The following is a 16,706-nucleotide window of genomic DNA, read 5'->3' as shown; positions in this document are numbered from 1 at the left end:
TGATTTTTTTTTCCTTAACAAGGTCACTCACTCTCTCCATTGCAATAGAGGCAGCCTGGGAAGACTAGAGCAGGTAAAACATAGATGCCCACAGTTTGATGGACAGGATACCCAACATTAGCTTGAAATTAAAATTACATGTGCACAACACTGTAAGCTGTATACATATGCATATGTGTATAAAGTATTATTTATAGGTAGTGAGTATTATTTGCAAGAGAAATAAAATCTATTGTGCAATTAATTAATCTTGAAATTCAATACTTAGAACAGATTTTGTCTTAACTAAGCATTTTGTTTTCTTTAATCCAGGTATGGTGACATGGTGCCGAAGACAATAGCTGGCAAGATTTTTGGTTCAATATGCTCCCTGAGCGGGGTCTTAGTCATCGCTCTGCCAGTTCCTGTAATTGTCTCCAACTTCAGCCGTATCTACCACCAGAATCAGCGGGCAGACAAGCGCAGGGCACAAAAGGTGAGCTCCTAAATTTTCCCCTTTTTATTGTTGAGCAACAGATAAAATGCTGTGCATCCTCAAAGTGAGTTTGGTTTCTTAGCAAGAAGACTACTATGTGTATGTGCGACATGCCTAGCACATGTCCTAGATGCAAATACTGTGTTATTTTTAGGGAAAAAAAATGGTTAATTTATATTTTCTGTCAAAATTTACAGATCTATTATTGCGGTAATTCATCCTACTTGTTAGACTAGATCTAGTATTTTCAGGCAATAGCTGTAGTCCCACCCCCTGAAGATTTTTCTGTGTTTTTCAGACAGACTTTCTTTCCACCAGTCTTCTGAGAAAAAACCAACCAAACAAAAATAAACCCTAATAATGATTTCTAATGTCTATCCTAACAGCCTGCTTCACTAATCCATGTGTTTAATTCCCAGGTTCAGTCTCTGGGGAATCTGATTGTTGGGGAACTTGTCTCCTCAGCTCTAGTTTGCTTAAAAGGATTCAGAAAAAGAGCTTGACCAGGAAAAGCTGAAAGCAAAAGTCTGTTTCTCCAGCTTCCTTGATTTGCTGAGTCTCTCACTAAAATATGAACCAGCTCTATAAGATGACAGTTTCCCTCCCTGACCCATATGGGTAAGGTCAGGAACCAGGAACAACTACTTACCAGGAGAGATGCAGCCAAGCGTGGGCAGTCACCTTAATTTCCACATCACTGCCAAATTACTAGTCCAGTTTGCCCAACCCTATAATGCTAAGCACTTCAGATAGCCTCCATTGGCACCTGAAGCCCTGATAAGGGAAATGAGATACATTACCTTCTGGCTTCTCTGCTGGTGGCAGTCAGAAGGCTCTGGATGCAACAGAGACCTTGCCAAGGCCAAGGTGTCACCACCTGGGCTTTTTGTGGTCCCATGGCCTCTCTTCAGAAGTCCTGAGTCTCCAGTGGTCCAGGGAGAGCAGGGTCGCTGCCTGCAGAGGCATGCAGGCAGGCTGTGGATGGGGATTACATACACAGACCAGGAACACAGGCTGCATCTGCCTCATATAGACAACAGCACCAGGTTTAGAGATATAAAATGTTTGTGTATTTCTTTCTGGCCTTTGACCAGAAAGGGCACCATTTTGACTGATCTCTTCATGGAAATGAAGTAAATGTACACAGTGATACCATTCCCAGAACACCTTAAAATTCGGAGAAACAGAGATACATGACCAAGAAAATCAGTCATAGGCCCAGGCTAAGATATTGTACCATTTAATGGCCACATCTTGGAAGAACGTTGTCAGATGAGGAAAATGGCCATAAAATAAATCAGGTGTATCACAGAAATGTCATACCGTTCTAGAAACCTGGTTTCAAATATATGCTGCTTCAGTGATGCAAATACCACACATGACCTATCCTACTAATTCCACCTACCCTTTTGCATGCTGTTTTGTCCCATGTGCTAGTTCCAGCTGTGCATTCCCCACTCCCACAGCTGGAACATGCAGAGAACACTTCAATTCCTCACTACATTGTTTTTGTCGAGAACTATTCCAATTCTGTTTGCGTAATGGCAGTAGACAGAGAAAGAACAGTATGTATCAGCCAGAACACAGTGCTTCATTACTGTGCCTCCGAGCATTGCGCCCATCATGGATAACAGATCTTCTTGATCCCAGCAATCAATGTGCCTGTTCTGAGCTTTCATAATAACTGCAGACACAACCAGCCTTACTTCAGATAGAAACTGTCTCCTACTGCATGTCATGAAACAGAATTTTCTATGCCTGCTTTACACATGCCAGTGAAAAAGAGATGGACACTATAAAATACCTTGCAAAAATTAGATTGGCAGACTGGCCGTTATTCCCCATAATCTCTTCCTGAATAGAAACCGCTTGAGTTAATAACTGACTTTTTCTCCTTACAAAACAGTGAGCTCATTGTATGTTTCAAACAGGAATAAGAAGTGATGAATGGCAATCCTGCCAAGTGTCTTTTCCTCTGCTCCCCAGAACAATGCCAACAGTAAGGATGAGAGATTTCCTCTGACCATGTTTCTGTCCTTCTTGCTTTGCAGAAAATGGCTTTGAAGTCTGATTAATTTAGCACTGGATGTGTGTTTCATTAAAGCACCTGAGAATAGTCATGTAGGAATTAGGGCTTCTCCCCTCAAAAAGGTGACAGGATCAATAGCCCAACTGAAGTGCATCTACACCAATGCACGCAGGTGTAGACCAACACAAACAGGAGGAGCTGGAAGCCATTGTGCAGCAGGAAAACTATGATATAGTTGCGATCACGGAAACATGGTGGGATGACTCGCACAACTGGAGTACTGCAATGGATGGCTATAAACTCTTCAGAAGGGTTAGGCAAGGAAGAAGAGGCAGTGGGGTAGCCCTGTATGTTAGGGAGTGTTTTGATTGTCTAGAGATTAATGATGGTGACGGTAGGGTTGCGTGTTCATGGGTAAGAACCGGGGGGAAGTCCAACAAGGTAGATATTGTGGTGGGAGTCTGTTATAGACCACCCCACCAGGATGAAGAAGCAGAAGAAATATTCTATAAGCAGCTGGGAGAAGTCTCACAATCGCTAGCCCTTGTTCTTGTGGGGGACTTCAACTTATCAGATGTCTGCTGGAAATACAATACAGCAGAGAGGAAACAGTCTAGGAGGTTCCTGGAGTGTATGGCAGATGATAACTTCTTGACACAGTTGGTGAGTGAGCCAACTAGGGAAGGTGCCTCGCTGGACCTCTTGTTCAAGAACAGAGAAGGACTTGTGAGCCATGTGATGGTTGGAGGCTGTCTAGGTCACAGCAATCACAAAATGATAGTGTTTTCAATTCTTAAGAAGAGAAGTAAGGAGGGGGGGTCAGCAGAACTGCTACCTTGGACTTCTGGAGGGCAGACTTTGGCCTGTTTAGGACACTGGTTAACAGAGTCCCTTGGGAAGCAGTCCTGAAGGACAAAGGAGTCCAGGAAGGCTGGACATTCTTCAAGAAAGAAATCTTAAAGGCGCAGGAGCAGGCCATCCCCATGTGCCAAAGGATGAGTCGGCTGGGAAGAAGACCGGCCTGGCTGAACAGAGAGCTTTGGCTGGAACTCAGGAAAAAAAGGAGAGTTTATGATCTTTGGAAGAAGGGGCAGGCAGCTCAGGAGGACTACAAAGATGTCATGAGGTTATGCAGGGAGAAAATTAGAAGGGCCAAAGCCCAACTAGAAATTAATCTGGCTACTGCCGTAAAAGACAATAAAAAATGTTTCTATAAATACATTAGCACCAAAAGGAGGGCTAAGGAGAATCTCCATCCTTTATTGGATGCTGGGGAATCATAGTAACAAAGGTTGAGGAAAAGGCTGGGATACTTAATGCTTTCTTTGCCTCAGTCTTTAATAGTAAGACCAGTTGTTCTCTGGGTACCCAGCTCCCTGAGCTGGAAGCCAGGGACAGGGAGCAGAATGACGCCGCCATAATCCAAGGGGAAATGGTTACTGACCTGCTACACCACTTACACACACACAAGTCTATGGGGACAGATGGGATCTGCCCAAGGATACTGAGGGAGCTGGTGGAGGTGCTCACCAAGCCACTTTCAATCCTTTATCAGCAGTCCTGGCTGACCGGGGAGGTCCCAGTTGACTGGACATCAGCAAATGTGACGCCCATCTACAGGAAGGGCCAGAAGGAGGATTCGGGGAACTACAGGCCTGTCAGCCTGACCTCGGTGCCAGGGAAGGTTATGGAGCAGATCATCTTGAGTGCCATCATACAGCATGTACAGGACAACCAGGTGATCAGGCCCAGTCAGCACGGGTTTATGAAAGGCAGGTCCTGCTTGACCAACCTGATCTCCTTCTGTGACAAGGCAACCAGCCTAGTGGATGAGGGGAAGGCTGTGGATGTTGTGTATCTGGACTTCAGTAAAGCCTTTGACACCATTTCCCACAGCATTCTCCTGGAGAAACTGGCTGCTCATGGCTTGGACGGGCCTACACTTTGCTGGGTAAAGAACTGGCTGGATGGCCGGGCCCAAAGAGTGGTGGTGAATGGAGTTAAATCCAGCTGGCAGCCAGTCACAAGTGGTGTTCCCCAGGGCTCTGTGTTGGGGCCACTGCTGTTTAATATCTTTATCAGTGATCTGGGTGAGGCGACCGAGTGCACCCTCAGTAAGTTTGCAGACGACACCAAGTTGGGTGGGAGTGTTGATCTGCTTGAGGGGAGGAAGGCTCTGCAGAGGGATCTGGACAGGCTGGATTGATGGGCTGGGGCCAGTTGTATGAGGTTCAACAAGGCCAAGTGCCAGATCCTGCACTTGGGTCACAACAACCCCATGCAGCTCTACAGGCTTGGGGAAAAGTAGCTGGAAAGCTGCCCAGAGGAAAAGGACCTGGGGGTGTTGGTCAATAGACAGCTGAACATGAGGCAGCAGTGTGCCCAGGTGGCCAAGAAGTCCAATAGCATCCTGGCTTGTATCAGAAATAATGTGGCCAGCAGGACTAGGGAAGTGATTGTTCCCCTGTACTCAGCACTGATGAGGACGCACCTCGAATGCTGTGTTCAGGTTTTGGCCCCTCACTACAAGAGAGACATTGAGGTGCTGGAGCATGTCCAGAGAAGGGCAACGAAGCTGGTGAAGGGTCTAGAGCAGAAGTCTTATGAGGAGCGGCTGAGGGAACTGGGGTTGTTTAGCCTGGAGAAAAGGAGGCTGAGGGGAGACCTTATTGCTCTCTACAACTCCCTGAAAGGAGGTTGTAGCGAGGTGGGTGTTGGTCTCTTCTCCCAAGTAACAAGTGATAGGACAAGAGGAAATGGCCTCAAGTTGCACCAGGAGGGGTTTAGATTGGATATTAGGAAAAATTTATTCACTGAAAGGGTTATCAAGCATTGGAACAGGCTGCCGAGGGAAGTGGTTGAGTCATCATCCCTGGAGGTATTTTAAAGACTTGTGAATGTGGTGGTTAGGGACATGGTTTAGTGGTGGACTTGGCAGTGCTAGGTTAATGGTTGGACCTGATGATCTTAAAGATCTTTTCCAACCTGAATGGTTCTATGATTCTATGATTCTGTATCTCCTATTGCAAAGCTAATCTCTGTCAATCTAAAATGACTGAGAAGTTGAACTGAATATTGTTCTGACAGACTGAAAAAAAATCAACAAAAAGCACTTCTGGGGTACTGTACAGTCCATATTTAGCAATATTTAGCTATTAAGTTGTCCTGGTTTTGGCTGGGATAGAGTTCATTTTCTTCCTAGTAGCTGGTATAGTGCTGTGTTTTGGATTTAGTATGAGAATACTGTTGATAGCACACTGATGTTTTGGCTGTTGCTAAGTGGTGTTTACACTGGTCAAGGACTTTTCAGCTTCCCATGCTCTGCCAGGTGCACAAGAAGCTGGGAGGGGGCACAGCCAGGATAGTTGATCCAAACTGGCCAAAGGGCTATTCCATGCCATATGAAGTCATGCCCAGTATATAAACTGGGGGGAGCTGGCCGGGTGGTAGCGATCACTGCTCAGGGACTGGCTGGGCATTGGTTGGCAGGTGGTAAGCAGTTGCATCACTTGGGTTTTTTTTCCCTGGGTTTTGTTCCTCTGTCTCCCTTTTGTTGTTTTCCTTTTCATTACGATTTTTTTTTATTTTCCCAATAATTAAACTGTTCTTATCTCAACCCACAAGTTTTCTTACTTTCACTCTTCCAATTCTCTCCTCCATCCCCCTGGGAGGGGGGAGGGTGAGCAAGCGGCTGTGCGGTGCTTAGTTGCCGACTGAAGCTAAACCATGACAGAAGTATAGCCTTGCATTTCACAGAAGGGTTCTACTGCATTGTATAGGAATATTCAAGCAAAAAGGTCACATTATTGAAGTTTCAAATTCCTTCTTCATTCAACACAATAGAAGCTTTACACAGTTTTCTAAAAAAATGTTTCCCTAGGCACCAACCTTATTTCTATTCTCTAAGGCTGAAGAACATAAGCTTGAAAGAAGGTGCTGTTTCATGGAGCACAGCATGAACCCCTGCAGGCGATGGTATCTCCTGCTGGCTACAACAGCTTCCATCTGATTGAGAGAGTTGGATATCTGAATTGTGCAACTTACTTTACCAATATCTCATATAGAAGTTTAATCAAGGTAGTCTTCAGAAATGGCAAAACATTTGGGCTGTAAGGAAACTCAAGAGAAAGTTCTCTATTGAAGAGCTGAAATCTAGTCCCAGGACCACTGGCAATTTTCAGCAGAAAAATTTTGTCACTTATATTAGGTTTGTTCAAGAGCCATGTGACCATCAGTATATGCATTTACTGAATGCTGCACAGTCATTCAAGATTAGGCAATTCAATTTGTTTCGTTTTGGCAAAAAGGTGCTGCACATTAACGCTCAGGAGAAGATGGAAGAGAGAAATTTATTTATATACCACCTCATTTTGAATGCATTTTAAAGGAAGATCCTGCTTCCAACCATGGAAATAGATTCTTGTAAAAGAGACCTCAATATAAACAACAACAAAAAAAGATTAAAATAAAGAATAAAGAAAAATCATCTGTGCTTATCAGGACATTTTATTCTATCAGATAATAAAGTCCAAGGATCTGACTTATCCTGACAATAAATAAATAAATAAGTAAATAATCCAAAATGGATCTTGGAATTCAGGGCAGAACTAATTATGCCCTGTAGTCTTACTATGCCTTTTCCTCAAGCAGATTTATCACAACTGAGACAGCTTTGAAAAATCCTATTTGTGGAGCTTTTCTCAGCTAGAGACAACTTCAAGAGGCCAAGTTATTCTGGTTGCCCATCACTGCCTTCAGGTGGCAAAGTTAATAACAGATGTGTTGTGACTGGTCCATGTATAAAGGAAAGGAAAGGAGGGGAAAGGAAAAAGGAAAGGAAACAACAGGAAAAGAAAAAGAAAGGTTTAGGTAAGCTTGGATACAATTTCCTATTCTGTATTTGATAGGTATCAAGGGTTAAGATATGGCTAGACCCTCGCAGTGTCAGATTCACTGGGATGACTGCCAGCACAGGAAAGGGAAAGGAGGAGGCATATAGCTACCCTCTTGGAACAGGTGTCTGCTCCATCCCGACGTACTGCAGCAGCTCTTATGATGACAATGTCCTCCTTACCCTGAATGAAGAATTCCTTGCTAGATGCCTTCTCTGTTTTCCATACGTCTATTTTTCTGCACCTTTTGAAGGCAAGAGCCTTGTATTCACTTAGCCAGCAAGTCCTAAGTGCGGGTCCATCTGCACATTATTGTTCATTACCTGATAACTGAAGGAGCCTTAATTTTAGTTGCCCAAGCACTTTCTCCCTGCATGGTGAGAGTCACCATGAGTGACTTTGCATGGTACCTCAACAGAACACCCAAAAAACTATCATCAGCTCCAAAACCTGACTTAATACATAAAATTCAACCTGAATCTTTCATGTGAGTATGGTCTTCTACCTTCACATAGCAAAATATATCCTGAAGATTGGTTTGGCTTTATTATTTATTGATTGTACATGATGTATTTATCTGTCAAGTTATGAATAATTAGTTACTAGATACATATAAATAGCTCTAGGATAAATTGCAACAACAACTGCTTAACAGCACCTGGCAGTCTAGAGCTGAGCATTTGCAGTAGGGAACCCTGCTAGCCATTATGACTTCTTTAAATGAGATAGATAGGCTATTAATCTCAGTGGGGTTGCAGAGACATAACTAACAGAATAACTTACCCAAGATTTTTTAATTTAGCACAAAAGCATGTAAAACTTGTGTTTACTGAACAATAATTTGAATAGATTGTGAAAGCAAGGCACGACTCAACAAATATATGAACCTTATTTAATTCCATACCCATTAATGTACAAAGTAAACAGCGTTTTCTTCTCTACTGCATGCTGACTTCCTATAAATTGTCAGCTAATCTGAAGTCAATTATTTGCAATTACTGAAAATTAGAAAATCAGAGCATGAAATGTAGGCTTGATTTTTCACTTGAAAACAAACATATAGGATGAGTTTATGAAAGGCCAAACAAAAAATGATGTAAACAATGAGACTGATTTTTGGACAATTTTGGCCATTGCTCTAGGAGCCACAGTGTTATGGTTTAACCCCAGTAGGCAGCTAAGCACCACCCAGCTGCTCGCTCACTCCTCCCCACTGGGATGGGGGGGAGAAAGAGAAAGGTAAAAGTGCAAAAATTCATGGGTGGGGATAAAGACAGTTTAATAATTTGTTAAAAGGAGGGGGGAGGGGAACAACAGAGAGAGGGGGGAAAAACCAAACCCAAGAAAAAGAAGTGATGCAAAAGAAAACAGTTGCTCACTACCAACCAACTGATGCCCAGCCTGTCCCAGAGCAAGGGCAGCCCCAGTCAGCCTCCACCCCATCCAGTTTTATTGCTGAGCACGATGTCATATGGTATGGAATACGCCACTGGTCAGCTGGGGTCAGCTGTCCTGGCTGTGTCCCCCCCAACTTCTTGTGCACCCCCAGCCTACTTGATGGGACAGTCTGAAAAGCAGAAAAGGCCTTGATTCTGTGTAAGCACTGCTCAGCAATAACTAAAACATCCCCATGTTACCAACACTGTTTTCATCACAAATCCAAACCATAGCCCCATACCAGCTACTACGAAGAAAATTAACTCTGTCCTGACCAAAACCAGTACGCACAGAATGACTGTGAAGGAATTCTTATCTTTTAATTGTACAAGATCACTAAAAATAACAACCATAAGGTAAGTAATTAGTAATTTTTGAGTTTTGATAGTAAGATAGTTATATAATCTGGAGAGCAGCAGAAGAGAGACAACAGGAGCTATCTAAGTACTAAATTACCTAAGTTATGTAGGCTTCTCGCATAGCAAATTGAAGAGAGTTTTTTGCAAAAAATGATTCCCAGAACTGCAGTAAGCCCTGCCCTAAAGTGTTCCTGATAAAATCTCTCTCTTAAAACAGCTGGACAGCTGAGGGCATCTTGAGTGTCAAAAGCTGGATGTTGTAAATACCCCACAGTGCTACATTTAGCACTATTTAAAACCTTGTGAAAAAAAATGTTTATAATTCTAAAACTGATAGAGCTAGCTGTTGTTGAATAACAATGAATTCCCTTTTAAGGTTTCTGTAAATGCAGCCATAGACAAGGATCTACCTCTAAGTTGTAAAATTTGAATCTAGAAAAAAAAAGCGATGTATTCAGAAGAGAAGTTCAGTGCAAATACAAGTGATACAGTAAGAATTAGAGCTGATCATCAATTTCTTTAGGAAGCTTCAGACGAGATGATTATGGTGGAATTTCATCAGACGAAGTAAAAGAGCTGTATTTCAGCTACATTGGTTTTGTCCCAGACAACATAAAAATAACCAAAATCAAAGTTTCACATTCAATGGCTAACAGGAAAAACTTCACACAGCAAAGAAGATAATCTACTGCAGGAGAACGTAATCCTTTCCTTTTTTGCTAGATAGTCCATGAAAGGGGAAAGTTAGGAAGGGCTTTGCAGTGGCTGAAAGGAGCAGTTATCACTCCCTTTCTGTTGTACATGGCAGAAAATGCAGTTCTTCTGTAATCACAGTGTTCCTGATGTCATCACATCATTTTGGTGTCCTTCATGGGAATTCAATCCCCAGCACGCAGCCCTTGAAGTCTTGTGGCTAACATGAGCTTTTAATGATTCCTTGATAGGGAATGCGAGGAGTCACTAGACTACTCAGGCTACAGGCTCTGATATAAATCAGGCAGAAGGACTGAAGAGAAATCTTATCACTTTAACAGATTTGTAAACACCTCCAGTTTCAGGAGTTTTTTCTGTAAGCTGAAGTATAAACACGGAAGCCACAATACCCGGTTCCTGTCTTGGTAACAGATTTATTGTCTTCTCGTCGGTAAATGATGTAAACTCAGGCCATCTGAATGAGTCTCAGCTAGAAAGACATAACCTATTACTTTCTACCTCACAAAAGCTTTTTAAGATGCAATAAATTCATATTTGTAAAGCAATTTGAAATCTTTACATGGAAAGTACAACTGCCATATTATATGTGTTCTAGCACATTGATATATTAAGATAGTCTGATGAACCATTATATTTTTTATATTTCTTTATTAAATGGTGCTGCAACATAATTATTACTTCAATCACTGAAAGAGAAAATGAATATGCATGCTAAAAGAAAAAGCATAATTAATGTATGTAAAATGTTTGTTCATTAAATCTAATGAATCTCCCTGTATAAAGAGCACACTGAAAAGTACCTTAGCTAAAAAATTTGTGACTGAAATAATTTACTTATACGACTCTATGTTGCCTGCAAAGGCATTTCTAAAGCATCTCGAGCTCCTCAGGCTAACAGTAGTGCTAAGGGAGACCTTTAATATATTTATGAATATAACCCAGTGCACGTGTCCCAGCCCATGACTACTCTGTGATGCAGGTAAAGCTCTTCCCCCAGCCTTCAGCCTGTCATGCTGGTCTTGCATCTAAAGAGCTCCACCTTGAAAATAGCCTATTTTCTGCCTGCCCAAGGGGATTTTTAATTGCCATCCCTGAGGCCTCAGCCCTAGCGCACCCTGGATGTGCTACCAAGGGGCCCGTGTGAGCCTGGAGGGCTGGAGCTGTTAACCGTTTCCCCCGCTGCTCTGCTCCTGCAGACCCCAGGCCAGCCCAGCGCGTTGCCCTCCCGGGTGGCTCGCTGCAGCGTGCCGGGCTGCCCGGGGCTGGTCAGCCGTGGTGCTCAGTGAAAGAGCCCTGACTGGACATTTACCCCCAGTTCAGTCTCTGGGGACCCGCCCAGGGTGACGGAGTGCGGGGCTGCAGGTGTCCTTTCAGTGCTAACAGGAGGAAGGGGAAGGTAGGAATTCACCTGTGCAGAAGCACTGTGCAGGAGATCTGGGCACTTTGCTCCCTACCACTAGAATAAGGTGCATTAACTACGTAGCTGGAAAGGCTGTGTGCACCGAGGAAGGTGGCAAACCAATGTGTTATTCTAAAATGGCCAATGTACCACAAAATCAGGCAGCAGCCTCTCATATAAGATTTTTGACTCAGTGACGTACACATGCATAGCGTTATCTTATTTTCTTTCAGTACAATTAAAAGATAATAAATACATGACATATAACATAAGCCAGATTCTAGCCATGTTTGTTGTTAGCTGTCATGAACGTCTTGGCTCACTGTTGAGAAGATCTGTGAGTTTGAGGCTGTGAGTGCAAAGAAGCGTGGTGTTGAGTCATTCCTCATAGTCAGTTAATTATTAATCATGCCAGAGAGATCTGGCGGCTGCAGTGACCAGGCTGCTTCCCTCTATAAGTGTTCAGGGATTCTCAATCATCTCATACTGACATTTAATGCCACAGAAACGGGGGGGGGATGCTCCCTCTATTTTCTGAAAATATCAACTGAGTAATTATCAGATATGAAAATTCCTATTAATATATCAAAGTCAGTTTTTCAAGTTCTTCACTGTGTCTCCTTCTGTGCTTCAGCAGCCATTCAACTCCAGATGCTGCTCAGCATTTGGCTTCCAGAATCAGAAAACGATGCATGAAGATAAACCCAGACTCCCTCTTATACATGTAACCAGCCACAAAAATTACGGAACCAGGATGCCATCCTAGAAATCCCATAAATGCTTCTGGTTTCCATATTATTGGTTGAGAGAGTCTTTCTTCATGTTTTCCCCTAATGTTGGCTTTTAACTGTTGTACAAAAGTCAGTGGATGCAAAATGTCCTTCATTCATGAGCCACCTTCTACTCTGGGATGGGAGCCATCTTCTACTCTGGAATGAAAGTCACCTTCACAAGCAATGAAGCTCACCTGAGAAATCTCAAATCTCTCCCAGCAATTTGATGCCTGCAGTCTCTGAAAAATCAGGTTGTGGACAGATTATGAGCAACAATGACAAGTATTAAGTCTAATTATACCAATAGACATGAAGAGATAAAAAGGCTTTTAAAAGGCCTGGCAAGCATTCAGGAACTTAGCTGGGAGACAGCATAAAATACACTATCACACTCTGCTACTCTAAAAACCCAGAAAGCTCTGAGAAACCAGCTCACAGGGGTTGCAATATTATGTTTTTCTGAACCATGTATTCCCCTTTAAAGAGATTTTCACTGCAGCAGCAGCTGAGATGGATGCCCATGTCCCTGATCCACAAGGCATAAGGAGTGGCACAGTTACAGCAATGCAAAAAAAAAAAGGAGGCACTTAGATGCTGATCTGTCTAATCCCTTCTCCAAAATCATTGTTCTTATTACTGGTGCATGCAAACAAATAAAACTTCTGTCATTTGCATTTTAAATAGGAAGGCACTCATGATTTGCTTCACCTGGAGGACAGATGCAACGCAGCCTTTCAGTGGTAATATTGGTATTCATAAACAGCTGATTCCAATTAGCAGTTTTAGATAAACAGAATAATGGATATGAGTACAAGTGACACTCTTCCTTTTGTCTATTTACACAGAAAGCCAGACTTGCTCGAATTCGTGCAGCAAAGAGTGGGAGTGCTAATGCCTACATGCAGAGCAAACGAAATGGCTTACTGAGTAACCAGCTGCAGCAGGTAATGTTTTTATATCCTCCACCTCCAGAGAAACAGCTTGATGACAGCCCAGCAGTAGCTTATTCTATTTATCAGCAGGGCAAGTCAACTTGGGTCTTTAGGCAATGTTATCTTTAGAGGTAGATTAAGGAAGGATAAATTAGACAATTACTATTGTTAAAGGAAGCTCATGAGAGTAGATGACGGGGTGTTAAAAGATGAGGGAAATGGCCAGATAGAAATGCTGTCTTCAAATGTAACCCACATTTTTAGACTTAGATCCCATAGAAGCCCTCATTAATAAAGTACAGTGTTTGCCTCTTAGGAGGTCGTTGGATTTATCTCATTTGGCTTTAGACAGGTGGAACATGGGTGACAAAGCCAGGCTTCATCATCAGTGAGGGAAAGAGGTAGCTCCGGGGTACCATTTGCACAGAGGGGTGTTGCAGAGTGAAAAGCGTTCCCTGGAAGTGCCTACTTTGCTCTAAGGAGAATCTTGGTGATTACCTCAAATGCACTGAAACCTAATGTTACCTGAAGCAAATTTTCCCCTTACCCCTGCTACGGAAGCCAGGAGCAGCAGTGGGAGCCATGGGCAGCGGCTGGGACCAGGACCCACAGCGACCCATGCTGCCGGAGACAGCCCCTTGGCTGCTCGGAGCTGTAGCCAGCTGAGAAAGACTGAAGACACAGTGGTTTTTAATCCCTGCCATTTTCTGGCATTTAGGCAATTCCCTGAGGGATACAGGCAGGCTTTCATTCCTCTATGCCCTTTCTGTTCAATACATGTTAAAAAGCCGAACGCTTTAACCTATAGCCAGAAGAGGAGGAAGGGGCTGTCTGTCCGTCCGGTCTAGCACAAAAGACCAGTAGTCAGAGCCCTCGCTTCCTCTCCTGCTTGAAAGAACTCAAATCTTTGAACTAAAAAGACACCAAATAGCTTAATTGCCATGCAGATTTCAAATATCCCAAAGTTGAATTGTAATCTTTCCTATTATCCCACTTCCTCCTCTATTTAGTTTTCTGCTTTCTAGTGAATAATTATGAAAGCAATTAATAAACAGTGGATGCTTTCTACTTAATTCTTCATTCTGTGTCAGTACATCTGCTATATGCTTTCCAAACTCAGCAGATTGGGATCACTGACATGAATTTTTGCGTAAGCAGCAATACCACAAATTCTTTAGTGCTATGAAATGATCCCAGGAGGATAACTATGCTTAATTTCCTTCAAATGAGGCACATTCCCAGGAAGAAAAAGTATTTTACTGTCACTTAAATTTATGATAATTTTAAGTATGCATTGATTCCACATTCAAAGCTTACATGTTGATTGCACTTGTAAATGGTACTATTCCATCTACGCATAAAAGACCTAAGATGCAAACATTTAAAAGGAGGTGGAAGGGAAGGAAAGAAAATATTTTTATTAAAAAACAAACAAGCAAAAGAGAACTCAGGTTCAAAATGTTTTGGGTTATACCATGTAGATGAAGCATTGCAGTTATGCTACCATGTACAATCCAAATTAGTTCTGATCAAATATTTGGATAAGAGCCCTCTTGTTCAGAAATGAGAATAATACAGAGTTGTATGTATTAACAGTCCTCCAGTGAAGAAGAACAGGCCTTTGTTAGCAAATCTGGCTCTTCCTTTGAAACGCAGCACCACCACCTGCTTCACTGCCTGGAAAAAACTACGGTAAGAAAAGAGAACTGTGTTTTCCTGTGAATTCCAACACCAGCCTAGTTTTGAATGTTTTCAGTATTTCTTCTAATTAATAAGCCTTTATATGAAAGCAGTTAACTGGGAAGAAAAGCCATTTTATCTTATTTTAAGGCATTATACCCACTACATATAAATAACAGAGAGATCCTGGATGAGAACCTCATCTAGGGTAAAAGATACTGGTATCAGTGAGATGACATCAGTATAGCCAAGCTGTGTATGTGATCTTCAGTGTGCATTTCATACACTCCATAAAGTTATAATTCGAACCTTTCTGCAGTACAGTTCATCAAACAAAATTTGTAATCCTTACACATTCAATACTCAGTGCAGTCAAAGCAAGTTTTTGCCTGAGCAAATGTTGGGCTTTTGTACAGGGAGAGCTGCTGAGTGTTTCCTCGGACATGAACGTGATTCTCACTGAAGTGACTGTAAAAGAGGATCTCCAACCATCCTGTTTTGAAACTTCAAGTGCTTAATCTATGTGCAGGTGCAAAGCTTCAAAGTCTTTTGGCTTCAGTTTAGACACTGAGATCCCTGTAGAAATCACTGATGTAATTCATAACAGCCCAAATATGCTCATCTAGATTTGAAACTCCCTATAAATCAAAAGGACTACTTATTATGTGCTCTCTCTATTTTTCCCTGGTCAATACCTGAATAATTATACAGCCATAAAGGACAGTAAACTACAGCAGAGTTATGATGCAGTAATAACTAAGTGCCATGTTTACTAATAGTGTATTTCTGGACAGATAACACCACAGCTAATAGTGTATTTCTGGACAGATAACACCACAGCAATAACCCTAATCATCCCTAAATTTACATTGTTTCCTCTTTTGTCTTTTCCTAAGGAAACTAAGAACATAAATATTAGTTATATTGAATTTAATCTTTGTAGATTTGGGAATTTCACATAGGGCATACTAAAATGATCTCCTTGTATTTTTATATTTTTGCAGGCGTTATATTGTCATGTAGAACTTACCTTATATTGTAGATAAGTTGGTCAACATCCATTAAACTACAATTTACAAATTTACATCTAGTTTTATAAGTTCCAGTTGCTTGTAAAAAATTATATGATTTCTCTTTTAGTCTTGTATATATAGAGGAACTTTATGCTATTTTGTCTCATCTTTATAGTCTAGTTTTAGATTTTCATTAAAAGACCCAGTAATGCTTCTGCTGTATTTGATGGGATCAATGTGAAAGTCTTTCTGCTCATTCTCAAAAAAAAAAGAGATTAAAAAGTTTTCCCACAACAGACATTGCTAAATTAAAATATGATGTATGTATATGTATAATTTAATGTTCTCCTTTCTACAGCATTTTAAATAGAACAGCTTTGTAAATAGAATGGCCCAGTTGTTACATCACTTACACAGTAATATGTCATCCCACAGGTGCTTCTGTCTTCTCCATTCTTACTTTTGGAATATTCATTTTTATATAATGTGCTGTAGGACAAAACGTCTTGTTTCATGTTCAGAGTATAACGTGGTTTCTTTGCCAAGATTCAGGCCGGGTCTTTTGGGGACATTTTTGAGACATTTTGTACTAGAACCTGATAATAGCGATCTGCCTTAAAAACTGTTCCACAGTTGAACATTACAAACATGTTTAAAACTCTAATAGCAGCCACAGGTCTTGTCAAACTCTCATAGAGTTCATGGAAAAAAAAAACTATTAATTTGGTGGGAGTTGGATTCGGCTCCCAAAGTTTCACATTTCCTCTAATCATAATGTGGAATATGTAAGCCTATTCTTTTTTTCTTTTTTTAAACAAAGCTTTTTTAAAAAAAAGAATAAGTCTATAAAGCAAGTATGATCTTGTTTCCTAAATTTGCATAGAAAATCTACTTTCTTTTTTCCTTGTTTGTTGGGTCCTGCTACTGGCACTGATGTTCACATGACACATGAACACAAAAACATATGCAGAAGTTCCAAGTTGTATTCTGCAACTGCCTGGTC

At 41.6% G+C, this 16,706-nt stretch overlaps 1 protein-coding gene across 2 annotated transcripts in view; it reads left to right on the top strand.

Moving 5' to 3' along the window:
- Nucleotides 1-16,706, top strand: part of KCND2 (potassium voltage-gated channel subfamily D member 2) — a 290,164-nt gene that overhangs the window by 269,250 nt on the left and 4,208 nt on the right. Inside the window, exons 2-5 of one of the 2 annotated variants that reach the window (XM_072871340.1) lie at nucleotides 313-475; nucleotides 12,924-13,022; nucleotides 14,607-14,702; nucleotides 15,714-15,736. In XM_072871340.1, coding sequence (XP_072727441.1) covers nucleotides 313-475; nucleotides 12,924-13,022; nucleotides 14,607-14,702; nucleotides 15,714-15,736 — 381 coding nt within the window. The remainder of the gene's footprint in view (nucleotides 1-312; nucleotides 476-12,923; nucleotides 13,023-14,606; nucleotides 14,703-15,713; nucleotides 15,737-16,706) is intronic. The other variant, XM_072871256.1, reaches the window with a different exon arrangement.

Source organism: Ciconia boyciana, chromosome 1, assembly GCF_034638445.1.
Source record: "Ciconia boyciana chromosome 1, ASM3463844v1, whole genome shotgun sequence".
Classification (NCBI taxonomy): Eukaryota; Metazoa; Chordata; class Aves; order Ciconiiformes; family Ciconiidae; genus Ciconia; species Ciconia boyciana.
Note: the sequence above shows the minus strand (reverse complement) of the source record. Positions and strands in the feature narration are given on the sequence as shown.